The sequence below is a fragment of the Bos grunniens genome, chromosome 19, assembly GCF_055505025.1.
Source record: "Bos grunniens cultivar Pamir isolate PY7600 chromosome 19, Bosgru_T2T1.0, whole genome shotgun sequence".
NCBI classification, from domain to species: Eukaryota; Metazoa; Chordata; class Mammalia; order Artiodactyla; family Bovidae; genus Bos; species Bos grunniens.
In genome coordinates this window covers 28,076,637-28,097,310 of record NC_141183.1, presented here as the reverse complement: position 1 = coordinate 28,097,310, position 20,674 = coordinate 28,076,637, and the positions used below count along the sequence as shown (strand labels likewise).

Here is a 20,674-nt window from a genome sequence, read left to right as displayed (position 1 = left end):
CTTCATTAAAATTAAATGCTCTGGGAAAGATGATGTCAATAGAATGAGAGGGCAAGCTTCAGACAGGGAGAAAATATTTGCAAAAGACACATCTAATCAAGGGCTGTTATCCAAAATAAACCAAAAACTCTTAACACTCAGCAATAGAGAACAAATGACAGACAATAGGGAAAAAAATGGACCAGAGACCTGGACAGATGCCTCAGCAAAAGAAGATACACAGATGGCAAGTAAACATATGAAAAGACGCTCTATATCATTTTTCTGCAGGGAAGGGTAAGTCAAAACAGCAGTGAGACACCGCTCCATACCTTTAGAAGGAGCAACAGGAACTCTCCTCACGGCTGATGGGGCACAAGTGGTACAGTCACTCTGGAAGACAGTTTGGCTCTTATAAAACTAAACATACTTTACTGTATGCCCAACAGTGATACGCCTTGGGATTTACCCAAGGAAGCTGGTTGTATCCACACAAACCCCTGCATGCAGATGTTTCTAGCGGCTTTATTGGTTATTGCTAAAACCTGGAAGCAACCAAGATGTCCTTCAGTAGGTGATGGATAAATGAACTGTGGTCTACCCTGACAGTGCAGTATCCTTTAGTGCTAAAAAGAAACGAGCTTTGAAGCCATGAAAAGATATGGAAGAACCCAAATGCATACTTAGCCATCTGCATGAAAGCCAGTCCTGAAGGGCTGGATGCTGTGCCATGTGATTCCAGCTACCAAATGTTCTGGAAAAGGCAGACCTATGGAAACAACAGGCAGATTGGTGGTTGCCAGGGGTGGAGAAGGGGAGATGGATAGGCAGAGCACGGGGTTTTTAGGGCAGTGAACCGTTCTGTGTGACACTGTCGTGGCAGATACAAGTCTTTGTCCATCTGTCCACACCCACAGGCTGTACAGCACCGCGAGCGGGTCCTGATGTAACCTATGGACTCTGGGTGACGGGCCCAGGCAGGGCCATGGGTCATAGTGAAGGTCCTGCTCTATTGAGGAATATTGATGACGGGGAGGATGTGCATGTGCAGGGTCATGGTAAATGGAGCTCTCTATTCCCTCCCCTCAATTTTGTTGTAAACCTAAAACTGCTCTAAGAAACACTCTTGAGCAAAAAGAGAATCCTGGCCCTCACATGTTCATGGGCGACTGAGTTAGTGACCAGAGAACCTGTGAGAGGGCAGGGTCGTCTGAGCAGAGATCCATGTGGACTTGGGGAGGAACCAAGTAGGGACCTGAGGGGAGAGGCTGGGGTGGATGCTGCTCGCCGGGTCAGGTGTGTCAGGCTGCAATTGGGTTCACGTCTTTTTGGCGTGTGCCTTCATAGGAGTGGATTGCAGTGAACTGAGGAGCCCCTGAGCCCCGTGTTGCTGGGAGTCCAATAGAGTCACGTCGCCCACTCCAGACCCAAGTGGAGCCATGGGAACCCTGGGTCCCACAGGCCTGGCACACAGTAGGCACTCAGCGTGTGCTCACTTAAGGGGCACAGTTGTGGACATGTGTATGCCCTGCAGTGCCCAGTCCCCCAGGCGTGGGCTCCCCAGGGAAGGGTGGGTCCGCCTGCTGCAGGGAGGGCAGAAAGGCAGGCAGGGGACAGGAGCCCCTCCTGTGGCACCCCTCAAAGGCTGCAGCTGCTCCAGTGGGAGGCGGGGGCCCAGCTGGCCCCCCACCCCCTAATCAGCCTGTCAGCACTGAGGAGCTGGCAGGAGCTCCCATCAGCACTATGCTGGTGGCTGGATCTGGAGGGAGTCCAAGCCACCTGGCTCCCCTTGGCCTGGGGTGCGGGTGCTGTGGGAGTGCAGGGTCTCACGGACCCCCACCCTCCTTTCTGTGTCCCCATTCCTACAATACAGCATCCTCAGTGGGTAGAACCCAAGCAAATGGGTTCAGAGGGTAGGCTTGGGACCAATCTTGTAGACAGGGTTAGGCTGTGAATGGATGGCCAGTGAGCAGGAGGGGTGCTTGGCTGTGTGTTCTGTGGCTGCGCAGAGCCGTGACTGTGGAGGGCACGTGTCTGAACGTGTAAGCAGGAGTGAGGAGCTCGTGCACTGTGACAGTGACACAGATTAGCCAGTGGTGCAGGTGGGGGACAGCCGTGCCACTGCGAGTACGCAGCACCTGAGGCTTTGGGCCCCACTGCCCTGCGTGTTGTGCTCAGACCCTCAATAACATTTAGGTCCCAGTGCCTTCTGCTGTCCCCTGTCCTGCACTCTGTCCCAGCACCTCCCCAGCTCATGGGTTTTCTGACCCCGTCACCTCTCCACCCCTCTCCCCAGCTGCAGGGAGGGCGGGCTCCTGGGTCTCAGGAAAGCATGCTCCTGGAAGCTTCTGCTGCCTGGGGCTTTCGTAGGTGTTGATGCATGGCTTCCCTGAGGTGACCTCGGCAGGTGCCAGTGCTCTTCTTACCCCATTTACAGAGGAAGGCATGAGGCTCAGAGGGGTTTGGGGACTTTATGGGGCCTGAGGTGCCCCCTCTGAGCCTCTGTCTAGAAGTCTGGCTGTGGCTGATAGAGTAGCCTTCAGAAGCCCGGCTTCAGGGCCCCAAATGGTCTGTCCCCACATCCCTGGCTACTTTCAGGGCCGGCCTGCTCACCTCGCCCCCATGCTGCCCTTGCTCATGGGCACAGAGTCTCTGCAACTCCCTGCCTTTGTGCCAGGCCTGGCACCTCTTTTTCTTTGCTTATGGGGCCATCACTGTCTGCTGGCTGTTAACCTGGTGTCAGGACCTTTAATGCCCCTCTGGGGGCCTGAGACCCCTGAACCGGTGACCTATCAATAGGAGGTGGAGGCCTGAGTGGCAGGAGGCTGGTGGACCCTGGACAGTTAGGACCCCCTGCCCTTCCTTCCACAGCTGATGGCTGAGTGCCCACTGCCAGGTGCTGGGCTTGCCCTACAATCCACTATACAGAGCAGGCCTCAGAGACCCGATGCAGCCTCCAGGTACCTCCTGCTCCACCTTCCAGCCTCCACGTCTCCACTGAGGGCCTACACTGGGGCTAGAATGTGGCTTCCCTAAGCTCGGGGCTGGGAGTACCACCAGGGCTCAAGGGGGCTGTTGCCATTGCTGGTCACAGCCACATGGTCTTCAGTGTTCAGAGGCCACCTTCCTGTGCCTCAGTTTCTTCTGATGTCAAAGCAAGACTCTTGGGAGGCTTAAGGGAGAGCATCGAGATAAAGTCCTGGTGGGCGTGCACACTCATTTCTGGTTCTGCACACAGACATCAGCCCTCGCTCCTGCCCAGCATTGTGCTGGGTGAGTCCAGCGATGAATCAGATCCAGAAGCTCAGGATACCTAGTGTGGCCAGGGTTTGTGTGACACAAAGAAACCCAGGGGCCATGGAGGGCAGGGGGTGACCCCAGACCCAGGCCAAGGGATGAGGCAGAAGCTGCCAGTGGCTGGCACCCTGCCAGCGGGGGCTGCTGGGGTTCAGCATTGCCAGAGGCAAACCCTCGGAAAACGCGCGCTCATCTTCTTTCCGGAAACTTTCTAGGCCGTGCTGGGGCCGCGGAAAAGGGCTGCAGGGACATGCTCGAGGACTCCTGGGGCCTGGCAGGCCTGCAAACAGACCATGAAGGCACAACATGGCCAGTGCTGGAGTGAGTGGGTCCCTCCTGCTGTCCCCCTGGTGCCTGGCACAGAAATGCTGCTGCTGCTCATGATGGTGATGGTGGTCACTCTTCTCTAGGCTCTTTATGAACTTGTCGGTCCTCAAAGCAGTCACATCTGAATGCCCACACAGTACAGATGGGGAACGAGGCCCTGAGAGGCCAGTGACCTGCCCAGGGCCTGGCCTCGTCTGACCTGCATCCCTAGGATTGCACGTAGTCGGCACTCAGGCAGGGCTGTGGACTGGCTGGGGGAGAGTAGGAAGGGGCTGTGCCCTGTGTCCGGGGCACTGCGGGCCCTCACTGGGCCCTCGAGGGGAGGCCCTGGTGGAGGTGTCCCTCAGGGGTGTCTGCTGCCCCGGCTTTGGGGTCGAGTGGAATGAGGAGCTGTTTGGCTCTCAGGCGCTTGCTGAAGCCGGAGTGGAGTCCGTCACACACCTGGACAGGCCTGCGGGAAGTCAGGGAGACCATGGCTCAGAGGGGCTGCCAGGTGCCTAGACATGCAACCAAGTAGTCAGAGATGGAATTTGAGCCCAGAACTGGCACACTGCAAAGCCCATGCAGCTCTGTGGGTCGCAGGTGGGCTGCTTCCCGCTTTGCAAATGTCAACATGAAAGCCTACTCTGTGGCCACAGGCTGAGCGGTGACTGTGAAGGCCCAGTGCTTGGCCCCACGTCTCGAGGGCACAGCCCCTCTAGAGGGCCTGTCTGCACCTGTCTTACAGATGAGGACACTGAGGCTCTGAGAGGGGCCTGGACTGCCTTTCGGTAGCCAGAGTTCTAGCTGGCTCAGTTCCCAGGGTCTCAGGAGAAGCCAGAGATTACGGGATGCCTAGGGGATGGGCAAGGGATTCCCGTAATCCCCCATCCAGTGCCGCTGTGGCCTAGTGAGGGGCCCCTTGTCTGTGAGGGTGATGGTCAGAGGTTAGCAGTAGGATGCCAAGCCTCTTCACACTGTCCCTGTGCTGACAGCTGGGCCCTTGGAGGCACCAGAGCCCGGCAAGCTGGCCTCCACAGCTGTTTGGAAGGTGGGCTGGGTGTTGAGGCAGGGCCACCTCGCAAGGTGAAGGGCCCCCACATGGCTTCTGCTTCAGGTAGCAGTGGGGACTGGCTATGCTGAGCCATTCTCTCCCCCTGGGGGTTGCTCCCTGCATGCACCGGAGGGTCACCAGGGCATGGGCTGGGGCACATTACCAGGCAGGGTCATATGTCTGGCGTTCCTTCCTGGCTGCATGACCATGGGCAAGTCCCTTCACCTCTCTGAGCCTTAGTTTCCTCTTCTGTAAAACAGGAATCGTAATGAGTCTCCTGCCTCTGGGACTCAACTGGGGAGGTCTGTGCTGTGCAGCGAAGGCCCAGGTTTGGGGGCGGCCTGGCAGGGGGTTCGTCCCCAGCTCTCCGTCTTACAGGCTGCGTGGCCTTGGAGAAGCCACTTTAGCTCTCAGCTTCCTTATCTGCCCGCTGGGGACAGCAGCAGACCCTACCTCAAAGGGCTTTCTCAGGACGCAGTGAGCAGGCAGGGCAAAGCCCCTGTAGCTGTGAGCGGAGGTCTGGCCCAGGCTCCTGAGCAGAGTGTGCACACCTCGACTCTGCCTGACGCTGCCGGGTGGCTGCCTGCGGGGAGCGGCGCCCGGCTGGTTCCGTCTGATGAGATATAAATAGCGGGCAATGTTTGCGAGCAAGGATCCGCCTCCCTCCCCAGCCGGCAGGGCAGCGAGGCTGACGAGCTGGTCGTGGGGACGGGAAGGGGACGGGAGCTCGTGAATAAATCATCACACGACCCGGGTTAGTGCCCCGGCCTCAAGGCGGCGGTGCAGTTAGCGCCTCAACCGGCGGGAGAGGGTGACGCGTGCGGCTTGGCCCAGCGGCCCTGATGTGCCTGGCGTCTGGAGCGCCCTCTTCTGGGGCCTGGTGAACCTGCAGGGCGGCCCCACCCAGTCCCCGTCCCTGCCTGCTGCCTTCCCAAGTGGACTCCCCGGTCTCCGAAGGGACCCCACACCACGGACTGTCTGCCCACTGGGTCGAGCACTCGTGTCCTGGCTCTGGCAGCCCTCACTGGCTCAAGGACAGACAGGCCAGGCTGCGACTGGAGCCTGGGCCAAGCCTGGCCCTCTCAGCCCTCCTGCTCCTCTTTGTGTTCAGTGGTTTGATTTTTTTTTTTCTCTTCTTTTGAACCAAGGCGCCCCAGCTTAGCCAACTCCTGCCCCATTACCAGGGTGACCAGGACAGCCGTATCCTTCACCCCACAGCTGCAGCCAGGGTCAGGTGAGGGACTTCAGTGCATGCACATGCATGTAGCCTGAACATGTGTGCATGGCTATGTCACACCGCCTACACACGTGTGTACACACAGCTCACACATACAGATACACGCGTGCAAGAACAGACACTTGGAGACTCACCCCATGGTGTCCAGCCCTGATGTGATGGAGGCACAGATGTGCCCTCGTGAGGACACAGCCCAGGCCCCTTTGCTGATGTTCCCAGAGGAGCAGGGGTGTGTAGACGCGCACCGGTCAGTGTGTGAGCTTTGTTCCTCATGCCCTGGTCTCTGCATGAGCGCCACCTCTGGCCACGCAGCTGTGTGATGAACCACAGCACCCTGTCTCCCGGCCACTGCAGCCTCCAGCGCCCAGAGCACCTGCTTCCAGCTGCTGTCCTTCTCTGGTCACCTCCCAAGTAAACTGCCTGCTCCCAAACCCTCCACTCTAGATCTGTTTCTGGGGAAACAAACTTGGGCCATGTGCGTGCACACTCTGATGCTCCTGGAGTCACACACACCACACCCCAGGCCATCTGTCCACGCAGGATGTGTGCACATACCTTTGTGTGCTGGACTGCGGTCTAGGCACTGTGCGTACACTACCAGGCAGGCAGTAGAACTGGGTCCCTTTCACAGATCTGGAAATGAGACAGAGATTAGTCATATAAACACGTAGCTCAGATGTGGAGGAGGGCAGGCCGGAGCCAGCAAGGCCAGGACCGCGTGCAGGAGGACTCCCCAGCCCCGGCCGCTGGCAGCACTGACGGTGCAGATGAAGGCGGGAGCAGCCTCCGCATCCCTTGGCTTCTGGTCATGGGCCCCAGCCCCTGGGTACGCACGGCCTCTCCAGGATGTCCGGCCTGAGGATGGCACTGACTAGCCTGTAGCCTTGGGGCACTATATTCTATCTCTGACCCTGTTGCTTCCTCTTGGGGCAGAGTCTCAGGATTGTTGAAAGGTGCACACAGTTGGTGCTAAATAAAAGTTCCAGGTAGGAGAAAGCTTTTCCTGGGGCTCTCAGGGGCCACCTTTCCTGCTCTTGGGGAAACCGCCCCCACAATCTACCTCATCTTCCTGGGCACAGGCTCAGAGAGGGCCAGTGGCTCAAGGCCACGCAGCACAGCAGGGCCTAATACAGTCCAGACTCCATGCCCCTGCCCCCTAGTCTTGGGCTCTCTGCAGCCCCTGGCCTCCCACAGTACTGGTTTGCCATGAAGGAGAGGCAGCCGGGGAAAGCTTCCTGTAGGAGGCAGTCCTTAGCCTTTGGAGAAAACTGTGGTTTTTCCTGGAGACATCTGGGCCAGACATGTGGTCAGTGCCTGAGTCTTGGTTTCCGTGGCCCTGAATCTGGACTCCAGTGATTCCTGCCCAGCTCTGGGTGGACCAGCTGTGTGACCCTGGGCTTGGTGCTCACCCTCCCTGAGCCCCAGTCTGTTGTGACTATCCGAAGGAACCATAGCGTGAATGGAAGTAGCACGTGTCACAGTGTCCACGTGGGTGCACAGTTCCAGTTGTTAGGGTTGGAAAAGCCTCTGTGGTGGAGGCCAGTGTGAGGCTGTGTGGGTCAGAGGGTCAGACGCCCTCTAGCTTGCTGCCTTGCCACCCTGAGCCTCAGTCTCCTCGAGCAAGGCAGGATGTGGGAGCATTTCCTCCAAAAGCCATTTCTGGGGCGTGGATTGTTCTTACTGCTGGCAGATGAGAAAGAGGAGGCTCGGGTGCCCCGGCACACGCAGCTCTAGCCCCGCTGCCTCCCTCCAGCTCCTGGAGCACATGGAGCAACATCCCAGCCTCAAGGTCTTTGTCCTTTCGCATATTTCCAAGAACGCTGCTGTCTCAAGTCACGTGTCGCCCCCTCAGCAAGGTCTTCCTGTGCCCATTTTGCTTCAGGTATGACTCGGTTCTTTCTTCCCCAGCATGGTTTTTGTCTGCCTTGCCCCCACGCAGTCTTGGCCCTGAGCACCGTGTCTGCATACAGTGGAGGCCCAGACGGTGTCTGCCGAGGGGGTGAATGCCCCGTCCGTCGAGCAGGCAGAGCCCAAGGCCTCGGTTGTGCTCCTGGAGCCCAGCTCTCCAGAGAGTCCTGAGTGGAATGATGGGTCTTCTGGAAGCCCACCCTGTTTTCCCGGCCTCCTGATCTCTGAGCACAGCTTCCGGCCCATCCCAGGGTGAACCCTGGACCTCAGAGGTCTGTCAGGCCTTCCTAGTGAATCTTCTGTTCCAAAATAAAGCCAGATTTACAAGATGAGGACGGGGAGAAGAGGGAAGCTGAGAAAACAAGTGTCCCTCTGCTCCCGTAGCAAGCGTCCAGGTCCACGGGGCACTGAGGCCAGGAGTCAGGCTGTGTCCTGCCTGACCTTTGCCTGGAAGGCCTCACACTGCGCCCAGCCTGCCATGAAGCAAGGTGGTCCTCAGTCAGGAGGGCTCCTTAGGGAGGAGGTGGCTGGATGCAGAGGGACAGAGGCCAGGTCATGGGTGCGGGGCTTGGATCTGCTGCTCAGGGCCTGGTGTTGGTGGACACAATGCTTCTCTCTGCAACTTACTTCCTCCTTGCTCAAAGACACGTGGGCCATCTTACCTGGACTGTTCTTGGGTGCAGTGCCGGGCACTCAGCAGAAGCTAGGCATTCAATTCCAGGGTTCTAAGAAACGTGCTGCCGGGACCTGGCAGGGAGCAGCAGGGGACCCAGGGAAATCTTGAAAGGCTTCCTAGAGGAGACATCCTTGGAATTTGAAAGATGAAACGCAGAGCAGGGTTTTCCGAGGTGAGGGCCCAGCCCAGGCTGCGGCTCTGGGTGTGGACACTCCTGAGACGCCCCCCACTGAGGATGGGGGGTTCACACTCCCACTGTGTCCTTTTCTCTTGTTGATTTATAAGAACCCTTTATATACTAAGTATATCAGCCCTTTCTATAGCAAACGTATCATTTACTGTCCATTTTGCTTATAATGCATTTTAATAAGCAACATCACGAATATTTTTATGGTGGCCAATTTTCCAGCCTTTTGTTTCGTGGCCTTTCACATCCCAGGGCGTTCCTTGCCCCTTTGTCTCAGGTCTCTGCTCTGCTGTGCACACTTAGAAACTGTTTGAGACTTAAGTTGAAGATTGATAAATTACAGCTGTAAGGAAAACGGACACCACGGTGCCTTTGCTCACCGCATGGTCCCTCCCACCCTGTCTATCTGCTCTCCCCTTCCTGCTTGGAGTGAAGTCCAGTCCAGGCCCTCCATGAAGGGACCTGTGACCCTCCCAGGGTGAGTCAGAGGCTCAGAGATGAGGTGGTGAGGAGGTGTGGGGGAACCAGGATATTTCCAGCTCCATGTACTAAACTGATGAAACCCATCATGACCACATGAAATAGATAACGTTATTCATCCCATCTCACTGGTGAGAAAACTGGGCTCAGAGAGTTATGACTTGCTCAAGGCCATCCAGGAAGGGACAGAGACAAGATTGGAATGCAAGCCATACTGCCTCTGGTTTTATACTTTCAAACTCTTCTCTGGCGCCCATTGCTCTTGGGGCCAAGTCCAAACTCATTAAAATAACGTGCAGGGCCTCTCGGCACCTCTGCTTCTACACATCGGTGTGAAGTGCACAGGCACTCAGCGCCTCGTCTCCCTGCTTTTAGGGTCTCTTTCTCCACCCTGCTCAGCCCCAAATCTTTAGGATCCTGAATGCAGGTGCTGGAAGGGCCAGCCCCCTCACGTGTAGTAGGAACAGAGTTCAGAGTTGGGCGAGCTTTGCCCAAGGCCTAGTGTGTGAGGAGCAGAGCCAATGTGCACCCTGCTCTCTGGGACCCCGAGTGCTCCTGGCAGTGTGTGGTCAGTCTGAGCTGGGCCCTCTCCAGGGAGTCCCCTGCCCCTGACTGGGTCATATTCCTCCCATGGCCTCCAAAGGCTCTGACCATGTCTCTGATCCTGCCTGTTGTGGCTGCTACCTAGCTCGCTGTCTTCCTGCTTGATGAGGTGCCCCTTGTAGACAAACCCTGCCGGTCCATCACAGAGCCCCTGGTGCCCAGCTGAGTCCAGCAGTGAGCGAGCGCTCAGGAAAGTTTGCCTCCCAGAGGGAGGTCCAGAGAGGGATGGGGGCCTGCCCTAGGTCACACAGTGAGTTTGAGCAGAGCTGGGGGCCCCATGAGTAATCCCAAGATCCCCCAGGCCCCACTTGGTCCCGGGACCCAAGGAGGCCCAGGGATGGGGCAGTGTCTGTAATGGCCACTCTAGCAAAGGGCACAAGGAGTCTCGGTCCTCTGCTGCTTCCAGGGGCCCGGGGCCAAGGACACCCTGTCTCCCTTCTGCTCCTACTCCTCGTGGAAGGATGTTCTCAAGATAAAAATACCCTCGGAAGTATTTCCTGGTGCCTGGCGTGACCTGTCTTCCACACTGGGGGCCAGAACTTCCTGCCCTGGCTTCACCTCAGGGCTCAGAGAGTGGACATTTATCCCTCCTGGCCGCTTGGTTCAGCCTAGCCTTGTGGTCAGTGCATCCAGCCCCTGTCTCCAGGCCGTGGTATCTGAGGGGCCTGAGGGGTTGTGGTCGCTGTGGTTCCTGTAGCCGGCACTTACTGGCACCCTTGCCAGAGATGACACCCTGGGCACAGAGCTGGGGGGTGGGGGCAGGGCGGCCAGACCCAACCCCTGCAGAGCTCAGGGCTCTCCTGCTTCAGTGCCTGTTGGGTGCGTCCTGAGAGCAACAGACCGGGCCACACAGGAGGTGTCGTCCTCTTAGAACCCTGGGACGGCCGGCATTTACTGGGCATCTGCTGTGCTGGACACCCTCTTTGTAGCCTCCCCATTTTGCAGATGAGAAGCCTGAGGCCCAGGGAAGTTCCCACTGGGAGCTAGGGGGTGATCAGGCCTCGAATGCAGGGCTGAGGCTCGCTGGTCCCCGAGCCCCACCCTCCAGGGGAGGCTGTCGTTGGTGAGGACGGTGACTGTGGTGGTGGAGCCGTGTGGTGCCCGGCTGGTGCCCAGTGCACTTCCCCCATGGCATTGGAGCAAGGCTGAGCAGCAAGGGGAAGGGTCCTGCCCCTGACTGACAGGATGGTCCTGTGGGGAAAGCAGAGGGCTCCCCTCCCTTGCTGGGAGGCTGAGGGACAGTCTCGCTGTCAGGTCAGGTCATCCCCGTCAGCTGAAGACCCTGCCCCTGCTCTGACCTTCCCTGTTCAGGACTGTGGACCCCCCCTCAGGAATATGTTTAGTGAACCTCCGACGGTTGGGGGTCACATCTGTCTCATGGGCCGTGGCCACTGCAGGGGAAGATGGAGCGCTGGGCTCTTGTCCCTGAGCTGCCACTCACCGTGTGTCTTTGTGACCCGGGGCAAGTCCCTGCTCTGCTCAAAGGCTCTGTCTCCTCCTTCTGGAGCTGGTTTGCTTCCCTCACAGGAGAAAGCCCGTTTTAGGGAGCAGGGAGGCAGAGGCTGAGAGCCCGGGGAAGGCAGGCCGAATGACCCCAGCAAGTGGGAGGCAGGCGCTCCTCCGTCTGCCCTCCCCATGGCCAGATGTCATCTCCCCTGCTCAGAGTCCCAGCTCTTGGTGACCTCGCCCTGCTCAGCCTCAGTTTTCCCATCTATCCCTCAGGGTGGGCTGTGAAGGTTGGAGTATCAGTGAGGCAAGGAACCCAGCACCCAGGGCCACACACAGTGGGTGTCCACTCCAGTAGAAGGACAAGAGGTCAGAGGCCCCGGAACTAGTCCTCTCTCAAAAGTCCAGCTACCTGTTGGGAGTCTGGGGTCGAGCCTCCATCGTTCTTAGAGGGGCCAATGGCAAGGCCCCTGGCTGCTGCTTTGGGAACCATGAGGGATGGGGAAGCAGGGGGCTGAGGGCTGGGTGTCTTGAGGTGAGCCTGGAGTGAAGGGAGACCAGCCAGGCCACCTCCTAAAAGCATGAGCAGGTGCCCCGAGCCAGGAAGTGACTCAGCCAAGGTCATACAGCTGGTGAGAGGCAGAGTTGCAACTGAAACTGGGTTTGTATGCTTCTAAACCCACCACTGGCGTTGCCTGAGAAGGCTTGTGATACGGGGCTGACTCACCACCAGTTCCCTTAATCCCAGCTGGAAGATCCAGCGTGACTGTGGATGCCCGCCAATGGTAGCTGCGAGAGAGTGGCCTGCATGGGCACTGTGGCCAGAGGACATCTCAGGTGGACTCGCCTCCAAAGACTCCCCAATGCCCCCTTCCCCCTTCCCCCTGCCCAGACCTCATGGCGTGCTGCAGAGGAAGGCAGGGGCTGTCCGCTCACAGTGGGGCCTGTGGTTGGTGTGCTGAAGGCTCTGCAGCTAGCCAGGTGCGCAAGCCACACCCTGAGGGCCTCTGACCTGAGGAGATGCCCCGTCTCTGCAGCAGGAGCAGCAGCGGCTCCGACTTCATAGGGTTCCAACGTCGTGAGGCTTGCCTGAGTTGGTGTCTGTGAAGCGCCTACCAAGTGGCTGGCATGCAATGGGCATTCAGTAACTGTCAGCGGTCACTTTCTCTGGGGGCCCGCATCGTACTACCTTTCTCTGGTTCTGAAGGGTTGTTATGAACAGACTCACAGGGTCCTCCACCTTCCACGGGATCCTGGGAAAGCAAACAGAAATGGGGGTTTGTGTGGGAGTTTATGACTGTTGAGCTCCCCCCAGCAAGGAGAATGGTAACTGTGCTCTGTCACCTTCAGGGTCTTCCAGCCGCTGAGGCCTCTCCAGCCGGTGGGGCAATGGCAGCCACAGCTAATGCAGCCTTGAAGACGGTCACTTGCTTGGTGAGCACCGTTACTTAGAAGATAGGGCTCCAGAGGTAAGATTGGGGCACGGGTGTCCACCTGTCTACCCAGTCATCCTTCCATCCAGACACTCATCTCTTTACCCACCTGCCCATCCACCCAGCTATGTGACCTCTCATCCACCCTCTATCCATCATCCATCCATCTAACTCTTCATCCACCTACCCAACCCATCCAGCCATCCTTCCATCCATTCACCTCCCCCGCCAGCTATCCAGTCACCCATTCATCCATCCATCCACCCACCCACCCACCCATCCATAGATTCATCTGTCCATCTGTCCTTCCACTCATTCATCCATCCACTCAAACATCCATTCACCCACTCTGTCCATCTGTCCATCCATCTGCTCAGTCCATCCGTCCATCCACTAATGCACTCAAACATCCATCCACCCAACTCATCCAGACCTTTCTCACCCACCTAACTGACCCACCCCTCTAGTCATCCTCCATCCATCCATCCACATGTCAGCCCCGTTTATCCATCTACACGCTTGACCACCCATCGGTACATGCGACGGTCTCCTCATTCATTGATTCATCCATGCCTCTGTTCAGCAGCTTATTCCTTTGTCCTGTCTGAGCAGCAAACATTTACTGGGTGCCCGCTCTGTTCCAGGCCTTCCTCAATCTCTCTGGACTTCTGAGATTGGCCAGAGATGGGGCCAAGGCAAAACCAACTCTCACACAAGGTGGAAAAGCACCTTCTGGTCCTGACAGAAGAAGCCCAGGGCCAGAGAATCTAAAAGGGCCTCAGGGAAGTGGTGGGCTTCCACTGATTCCTAACCGATGGATTTCCAGCATTCCCATTAGCTGTGATTTGGAGACTGGACCACGTGGGGCGAGGGTCACCACAGGAACATCCATAAGGAGCCTGTTGCAGTGTCCAGATAGCAATGCCTGGACAGGAGGGGTCTGTGGGCAAAGAGGGGGAGGATGGCTTTGATCATTCAGGAGATAAAATGCACAGGACCTGGGGAGGGAGTGGATTTGGGGGCTGAAGAGGAGGGAGGAGGCCAGGCTTGTTGACTGGGGTGACTGGGGAAATGGTTGGGCTGCCCAGTGACCTCACAGGGTGCGGGGGGTGTGAGGAAAGAAGGAGACTGAGGGGGGAGGTAGGGGGAAGGGGGTCAGCTTTGGAGAGGAGGAGGAGCCTGTTGGCTCTGCGGTGCTGGGAGGACGTAGAGGGCGTGGGCTCAGGGTTGGGAGTCCCTGCTGCGGAGCAGCCCAGAGGCCTGAGGAAGGCCCAGGCCTGAGGGGCCCTGCGAGCTTGGTAGAGCAGGTTCCCCAAGTGTGCTCTTTGTAGTGGGGAGCTGCTCCCTGGCCTGCCACTGCACCAGGAAAGACTGGTGTTGGTGGCTGGAAACTGGGCAGATGGGCCTGGAAGTGGGGAGGGCCCAGGGACAGCTGAGCATCGGCCAGGCCCATCACCAGCACACAGCTCTCCTCAGGCCTCACATGGGGCCCCACCCTGAGGGCCTGCACAGTGTTGACTCCAAATGTTTGCAGCCTGTGGGTGACATCTGGGGAAGGGGAAGGACTGTGTCTGGGAAAGGTGGGCAGGCACAGGAGATGGCCATCATCACTGCAGACTATGAGGGCAGAGGTGTTGGGCTCTCCCCAACCAGCCTTAGCCTGCTTACTGGACCCTGAGGTGCCAGCCTGCCCTCCCCATGCCAGGGATGCCCCTCTCCTGCCTTTGCACCCTGAGCTGCCCTTTCTCCCTGTGGTGCACCCTCCAAGCGTGGCCCAGACCCCTTGCTCCCTGTGTGACTGGGTGAGGCACCCTTCTCAGAGCCTCCGTCTCCCCACCGGCGGATGACGGGTTACATTTTTCAAGCCCTTGTGCTGAGTCTGATAGATAATGTCTGGATTAGAAAAGAGGGCATGGCCACCACAGGCTGTAGTGAGAAAGTGCTCTGTGATGGATTAATGATGTCTGCCTTGGGCAGGGACCAGGAAGGAGGTGTTTGTAGGTTACATGCTGGCTTTCCCTGAGACAAGTGCTTTGTAAGGATTCTTCCAGTTGACCATGAGGTAGTGAGTGCCCCTTCCCTGGATGTTCCAAGCGGGGCCTGAATGGCCATAGATCAGGGGCGCTTGCAAGGGTCTTTCCTCTGCTTTTGTGTGCTGAGAGAGGGGCTATTTGTGTCTCATCACCACGTGGCATTGCAGGAACCCTGAGGACTGAGGCTAGGAATACAGTGTCATGTCCACAATCTGGCCTTGGGGCTTGGAGGAGATAAGGAGATGGGAAGTTGAGTTCTCTTCAACCTCCCACACTAGGTGCTCACTTATGAAAGGCTGTATGACCCTGGGTAGGTGACTCAAGCTTTCTGAGCTTCAGTTTCCTCACCCAGAAAGTCATAAGAAGGGATTACATGAGCTATTTGAGCTCTTAGTGCCTGGAAGGTAGTAAGTGCCTGACAAATACTGATCACTCTGTTCACACCTATGCAGGGGTGCTGCCACCTGGGAATCCTCCCAGGGAGGGGGACATTGAGCACCTCCTCAGTGGCCCCTCTATCGACCCAACTAGTCAGTGCTTTCTTGGCTTTGCCCTGGTCCCCTCTTGGATGCTGCAGAAACCTGAGGCCCAGAGCCTCAGGGGACCTGGCAGAGGGTGGCCCTCTCCATCCGGAGGCACCTCCTGATGACTTGGCCCCACCGGTAGTCATGTGTTAGCTGCCTGCCTAAAAGCTCCCAGCCCAGTCCCTGCTGGGGCACTGAGTCTGCTGGGTGCCAGAGCCTCTGTGCGTGGGTGCTGTGGCTGGCGGGCATGCCGGCTCTGGAGACGCTGGGATCAGGACAGGTTTGCCACCCCTTGGGGCTCTCTGGGTCCAGCCCACTGAGGGTGCCTCACACTCCACCTCTGCTGCTGTAGTTACTGTCCTGGCTCAGGTGGGAGATCCCAGTGCCTGTCTCCCCTTCCCCTCCTAGCAACATCTGGGACCCCTGCCGGTCAACCTGGGCTTCCACTGCTGTGGTGTTAACTATTGTCTTTATCATGTATCTCCTCCTGGCCCATGACGTGTTTTGTGACCTGGAACAAGTCTCAGCCTCAGTTTTCCCATTTATAAAATGAAGAGCTAGCCTCCTTGCTTGCTAAGGCCTCTTCCAGCAAAGCGAATCTAGCTTCCTGTCTGTCTAATCTAACGGTATGTACCCGCTGAGCAGGAGCTAGATAGACCTGTACATCCCTGGTTGAGGATGTTGTCCCACTTTTCTTTCTTTTTTTTTTTTTGGCCATGCCCTGCAACTTTTGGGATGTTTGTTCCCAGATTAGAGATGGGATCCAACTTAGGTCCCCTGCAGTGGAAGTGCAGAATCCTAACCACTAGACCGCCAGGGATGTCCCCCACATTTCTTAAACCGAGTCCTTAAAGACCACAGAGCCCTGCAGCCTTGCCTTCTGTGTATGGAGGGTCCCTGCATGTTTGGCAAGTTTGTGGTGCCAGGGCTCCTACTGTGGGTCTTTTTCTCAGCCTTTCTTGGTGGTGGTGTGTTTACCAAGTGCCTGTGAGGACTCCCCACACCCCTGGCATCTCATGCACACACACACATACACACATGTGCACACAGAGCTGTCTGCTGTGTCTCTGCTCCTTAGTTTCCAGGGGTCTTTGCCTGGGTGACTTTGCTCCAAGTACCAGTTTCCAGCTCTGAATAGTGGGGGAGTGGGCTGTGAATGTGGCCTGTGGATTTTCTCTATGGTTTTAGGAGAAACATCAATAAAATAGGTCTGGGTGGGGCATAGGCACCCAGCCCAGGCAGAGATGCCAGTGGTCACTGTGATACCCGCCACCTGACTGGGAGCTGGCCAAGTCACAGCCTCCATGTGAGGCTGCCCAGCTGCTGGGAACAGTCGTGCCAGTCTGGGCTCTCCTGGCCTTTGATTCTTTTGATTCTGTCCCCGTTACAGGCCTCAAGCTGCTCAGAGCCTTACCTGGAGCAGCCGTGACCTGCTGGACATCCCGCAAGTTCTCCCGGCCACACAGACCTGCCCCTTGCAATCCGGTGGCATGCTGCAGGCTTCTGAGTGCCCCATCCTGGTCACCTCTGCTTGGAAGGCCCAGGAATCTTGGGCTGGGCTGTCTTCCAGGCATGGTCCCTGGGGTACCCCCACCGCCGGCTCCTTGCCTCCTGGCTCAGGCAGAAGCAGTGCCCACCATTATAGCCTCAGGCCTCAGCTCTTCAGACCCAGGGTGAGGTAGTCAGCTGCAGCAGCTGTAGGGGAGAATCACAGTGTGAGGAGAGCTGCCGCAGAGCCTGGGGTCCCCACGGTGGGAGACACTGTGTCAGACAGAAGTAGTTCTGAGTTCAGCTCTCCTGCTTACTAGTTATGTGATTTTGGGAAAGTCATTTGACCTCTCTGGAACTCCATCCAGAGAGTAGAAACAGCCACAGTAGTTACCTCCTTGGGCTGCTGAGGAATGACCCAGGAGTGTTTGCTGACGGGTCTGGCCTGCTCTCCTTGTGGACGGATGAGCTGGGAGGATTGTGTACTTGCCAGACCTGGGGATCCAGTGACACTGGCAACTGGATGGCTCCTGGGAGGGGTCTGCAGCCTGGCTGGTTGAGTGGGATCCACCTTCACCTTCTCCCAGGTGTTTGGAGCAGAGGTCAGAGGTGGTGCCCTCTCTGCGGCTCTGGCTGTACCCCGTCCCATAGACCAGGGCTGATCCCAACTTAGCCACCTCCTGGCTGTCACCTCCATTCCCTTTCTACTGGTCTGGCTGCCCTGGGACCTTCTCTGGGGCCTCAGCATCTCAGTGCATTCAAGTGCTCCCAGGCTCACCTGGCTCTGACCTCATGGTGCGACTGGTTTGGAGTTGGAGAGGCGTGGGGCCCATCAGTGCCCTGCCACACCATTCCCGCTTGGTGCCTGACACAGAAAGCCACATGGCCTCCGTGCCCACCCATGGGCCCAAGTGGAGTTGGGATCTCCCGTCTACAGATGCTGCCCCAGAACCAGCAGGGCCATGGGGAGGGGTGGCTACCTGCACATCCGGGGCCTGGATGCTTGCCCCCAGCAGTTAGAATGGGATTTGTCTGGCTGTGGGAACAGTGCTGGGGGTGTGGCTTGGGACCGACCACCCAGTGTGTGAGTGTGTGTGCCAACCAGGTGCTGTGCCGAGTGGGCTGAGGACGAGGGCTCTTATTTAGAGCTGAGGAAGGCAGGGGTGGCGGAGGCCCCCAGGCTGAGGTCAGCAGTCAGTGACCCCTCTGGAGGCTGACTCATGGGCCCCCTTCTAGCCACCTTTGGTGATGGGGAGGCCACAGGCCTAGCTTATGGGCAGTGAGAATAGGCACCTGGGGGAGAGTGTGAGTGTCAGGAGGGTGGTGGGTCCAGCTTTGGGTGTCCATCAGGCCCAGGTCCAGGCCCCAAGAGTGAAACTGCTGTGAACAAACAGCAAACCCCTGTACTCAGGGAGCTGGTGCTCTTGTGGTGGGATGGCTTGTGCAGCCCCGAGCAAGCTGTTGTTGTGGTCACTGGTGTTTTTGGGTCAGGGAGGGATGTGTGGGATTCGAGTGGGGTTCTGGGGGGTGTACAGTTTTCTCAGGTGCAGGGAGGCCCTGGGAGATGCCCCCGAGGCATCAAAGCCAGGGCTTAGAGGAGGGTGTCCAGGTGGGCCCAGGGGCGAGCAAGGGAAGGCTGGAGACGAGATGGACTGACTCCTGGTGGCTGCCGTGGGCACTGGCACCAAGCAGGAAGGCCAGCATGGTGGCTTTCATACTGGTCTTCATGGGTGATTTCAAGGACTCAGGCCAGGAGGGTAGAAGAAGGAGCTGGATCCTGAATCCTGAATATATTGGAAAGCAGAGCCCTTGGTGGGAAAAAGGGGGACTGAGGAAGAACCCAGGGCTCTTGTCTGGAGCAGCTGGGAGTTTGGAGGCAGGCGGGGAGCTGGATGAGATGGGAGGGAGGACCAAGAACTGGTTGTGGGTGAGTCTGGGTCTCTGCAACCATGGCTGGGCCGGGATGGAGGCGTGGAGGTTGGGGGGCAGCTACTGCGCCAGCACCGCCATCAGCCCTGCCATCCTCTCTGTTGCAGGAGCTGCTCAACCCTGAGCCAGTCTGGGGTCAAGCGGGGTCTGCTGCCCCCACCTCCTGGATGACTGCGTCCGGCCGCACAAACCCCTACAGCATCGTGTCTTCAGAGGAGGACGGGCTGCACCTGGTCACCATGTCGGGCGCCAACGGCTTCGGCAATGGCAAGGTGCACACGCGGCGCAGGTGCCGGAATCGCTTCGTCAAGAAGAACGGCCAGTGCAACATCGAGTTCGCCAACATGGATGAGAAGTCGCAGCGCTACCTGGCGGACATGTTCACCACGTGCGTGGACATCCGCTGGCGCTACATGCTGCTCATCTTCTCGCTGGCCTTCCTCGCCTCCTGGTTGCTGTTCGGGGTCATCTTCTGGGTCATTGCTGTGGCCCATGGGGACCTGGAGCCTGCTGAGGCCCATGGCCGCACGCCGTGCGTGCTGCAGGTGCATGGCTTCATGGCGGCCTTCCTCTTCTCCATTGAGACGCAGACCACCATTGGCTACGGGCTGCGCTGCGTGACCGAGGAGTGCCCGGTGGCGGTGTTCATGGTGGTGGCGCAGTCCATCGTGGGCTGCATCATCGACTCCTTCATGATTGGCGCCATCATGGCCAAGATGGCGCGGCCCAAGAAGCGTGCACAGACGCTGCTATTCAGCCACAATGCGGTGGTGGCGCTGCGTGACGGCAAGCTCTGCCTCATGTGGCGCGTGGGCAACCTACGCAAGAGCCATATTGTGGAGGCCCACGTGCGGGCCCAGCTCATCAAGCCCCGGGTCACGGAGGAGGGCGAGTACATCCCGCTGGACCAGATCGACATTGATGTAGGCTTTGACAAGGGCCTGGACCGCATCTTCCTGGTGTCTCCCATCACCATCCTGCACGAGATCGACGAGGCCAGCCCTCTGTTTGGCATCAGCCGGCAGGACCTGGAAACGGATGACTTCGAGATCGTTGTCATCCTGGAGGGCATGGTGGAGGCCACGGCCATGACCACGCAGGCCCGCAGCTCCTACCTGGCCAACGAGATCCTGTGGGGCCACCGCTTTGAGCCTGTCCTCTTTGAGGAGAAAAACCAGTACAAGATCGACTACTCGCATTTCCACAAGACGTACGAGGTGCCATCCACACCCCGCTGCAGTGCCAAGGACCTAGTGGAGAACAAGTTCCTGCTGCCAAGCACCAACTCCTTCTGCTACGAGAATGAGCTGGCCTTCCTGAGCCGCGACGAGGAGGACGAGGTGGACGGAGAGCAAGACAGCCTCGGCCCCCAGGCCAGGCGCGACTTTGACAGGCCGCAGGCCGGCACAGCCCTTGAGCAGCGGCCTTACAGACGGGAGTCTGAGATCTGAGCTGCCGTCGGTCGGCCGAGGTGCAGCATCTGCCCCGCCAAGGAGAGGCCTGAGCCCCTCGAGGGCTCTGGGCCTGAGCAGGATGAGCTTGGGCCCTGGTTGCAGACTCAGTAGCGTTTTAGATGTTTTATGTTTCTTTACAACGCCTGGGAATGTTGGCGGGAGAGTGGGTGGCTTGTGCTGCCTCCGGAGCTGGGGAAGGCCCAGGGGTGGGGAGGTGGCCTCCGGGCACTGGGCTGCAGGAGCCAGGGCCTTCTGCCTGAGGAGGGAGCTGCAGCCTGTCCAGAGACGGCTGACCAGCCACCTGACCTCTGAGGGCGAAGGCCAGCAGGCAGTAGGGTGCCTCACTGGTTTTTACCTTGGGGAGAAACACCAGTTTCGGCTTTCTCAATCTTAGTTTGAGTAAGACTGTTTACAAAAAAAAAAGAAAATTAACATGTGATTGATTTTTATAATTTGTTGGGGGGAGAAAGGACAGTTAGAATCCTGTTAGTCTGCTAGGATGCAAGTAGCTGAGTGGAGTTTCCAGCAAGTTCCCGATGCTGGGCAGGCCTCTCTTCCGTGAAGACGGCGCATGTGCCTGATGGTGCCGCCTGCAGGGTAGGCGTGGGGCTCACCCCCATTCTTTGTGCTCACAAAGTGA

The 20,674-nt window shown here is 58.0% G+C and overlaps 1 protein-coding gene across 6 annotated transcripts in view; it reads left to right on the top strand.

The window, feature by feature from the left end:
• Nucleotides 1-20,473, top strand: part of KCNJ12 (potassium inwardly rectifying channel subfamily J member 12) — a 35,432-nt gene extending 14,959 nt beyond the window's left edge. Inside the window, exons 2-5 of one of the 6 annotated variants that reach the window (XM_086358294.1) lie at nucleotides 5,785-5,870; nucleotides 12,524-12,642; nucleotides 16,554-16,733; nucleotides 18,688-20,473. In XM_086358294.1, the coding sequence (XP_086214420.1) occupies nucleotides 18,748-20,031 (1,284 nt within the window). In that variant the 5' untranslated portion in view covers nucleotides 5,785-5,870; nucleotides 12,524-12,642; nucleotides 16,554-16,733; nucleotides 18,688-18,747 and the 3' untranslated portion in view covers nucleotides 20,032-20,473. Of the gene's footprint in view, nucleotides 1-5,784; nucleotides 5,871-12,523; nucleotides 12,643-15,318; nucleotides 15,444-16,553; nucleotides 16,734-18,687 lie in introns of those variants that run through there. The other 5 variants (XM_086358293.1, XM_086358292.1, XM_086358295.1 and 2 more) reach the window with 5 other exon arrangements.
• Nucleotides 20,474-20,674: the final 201 nt, after the last annotated feature.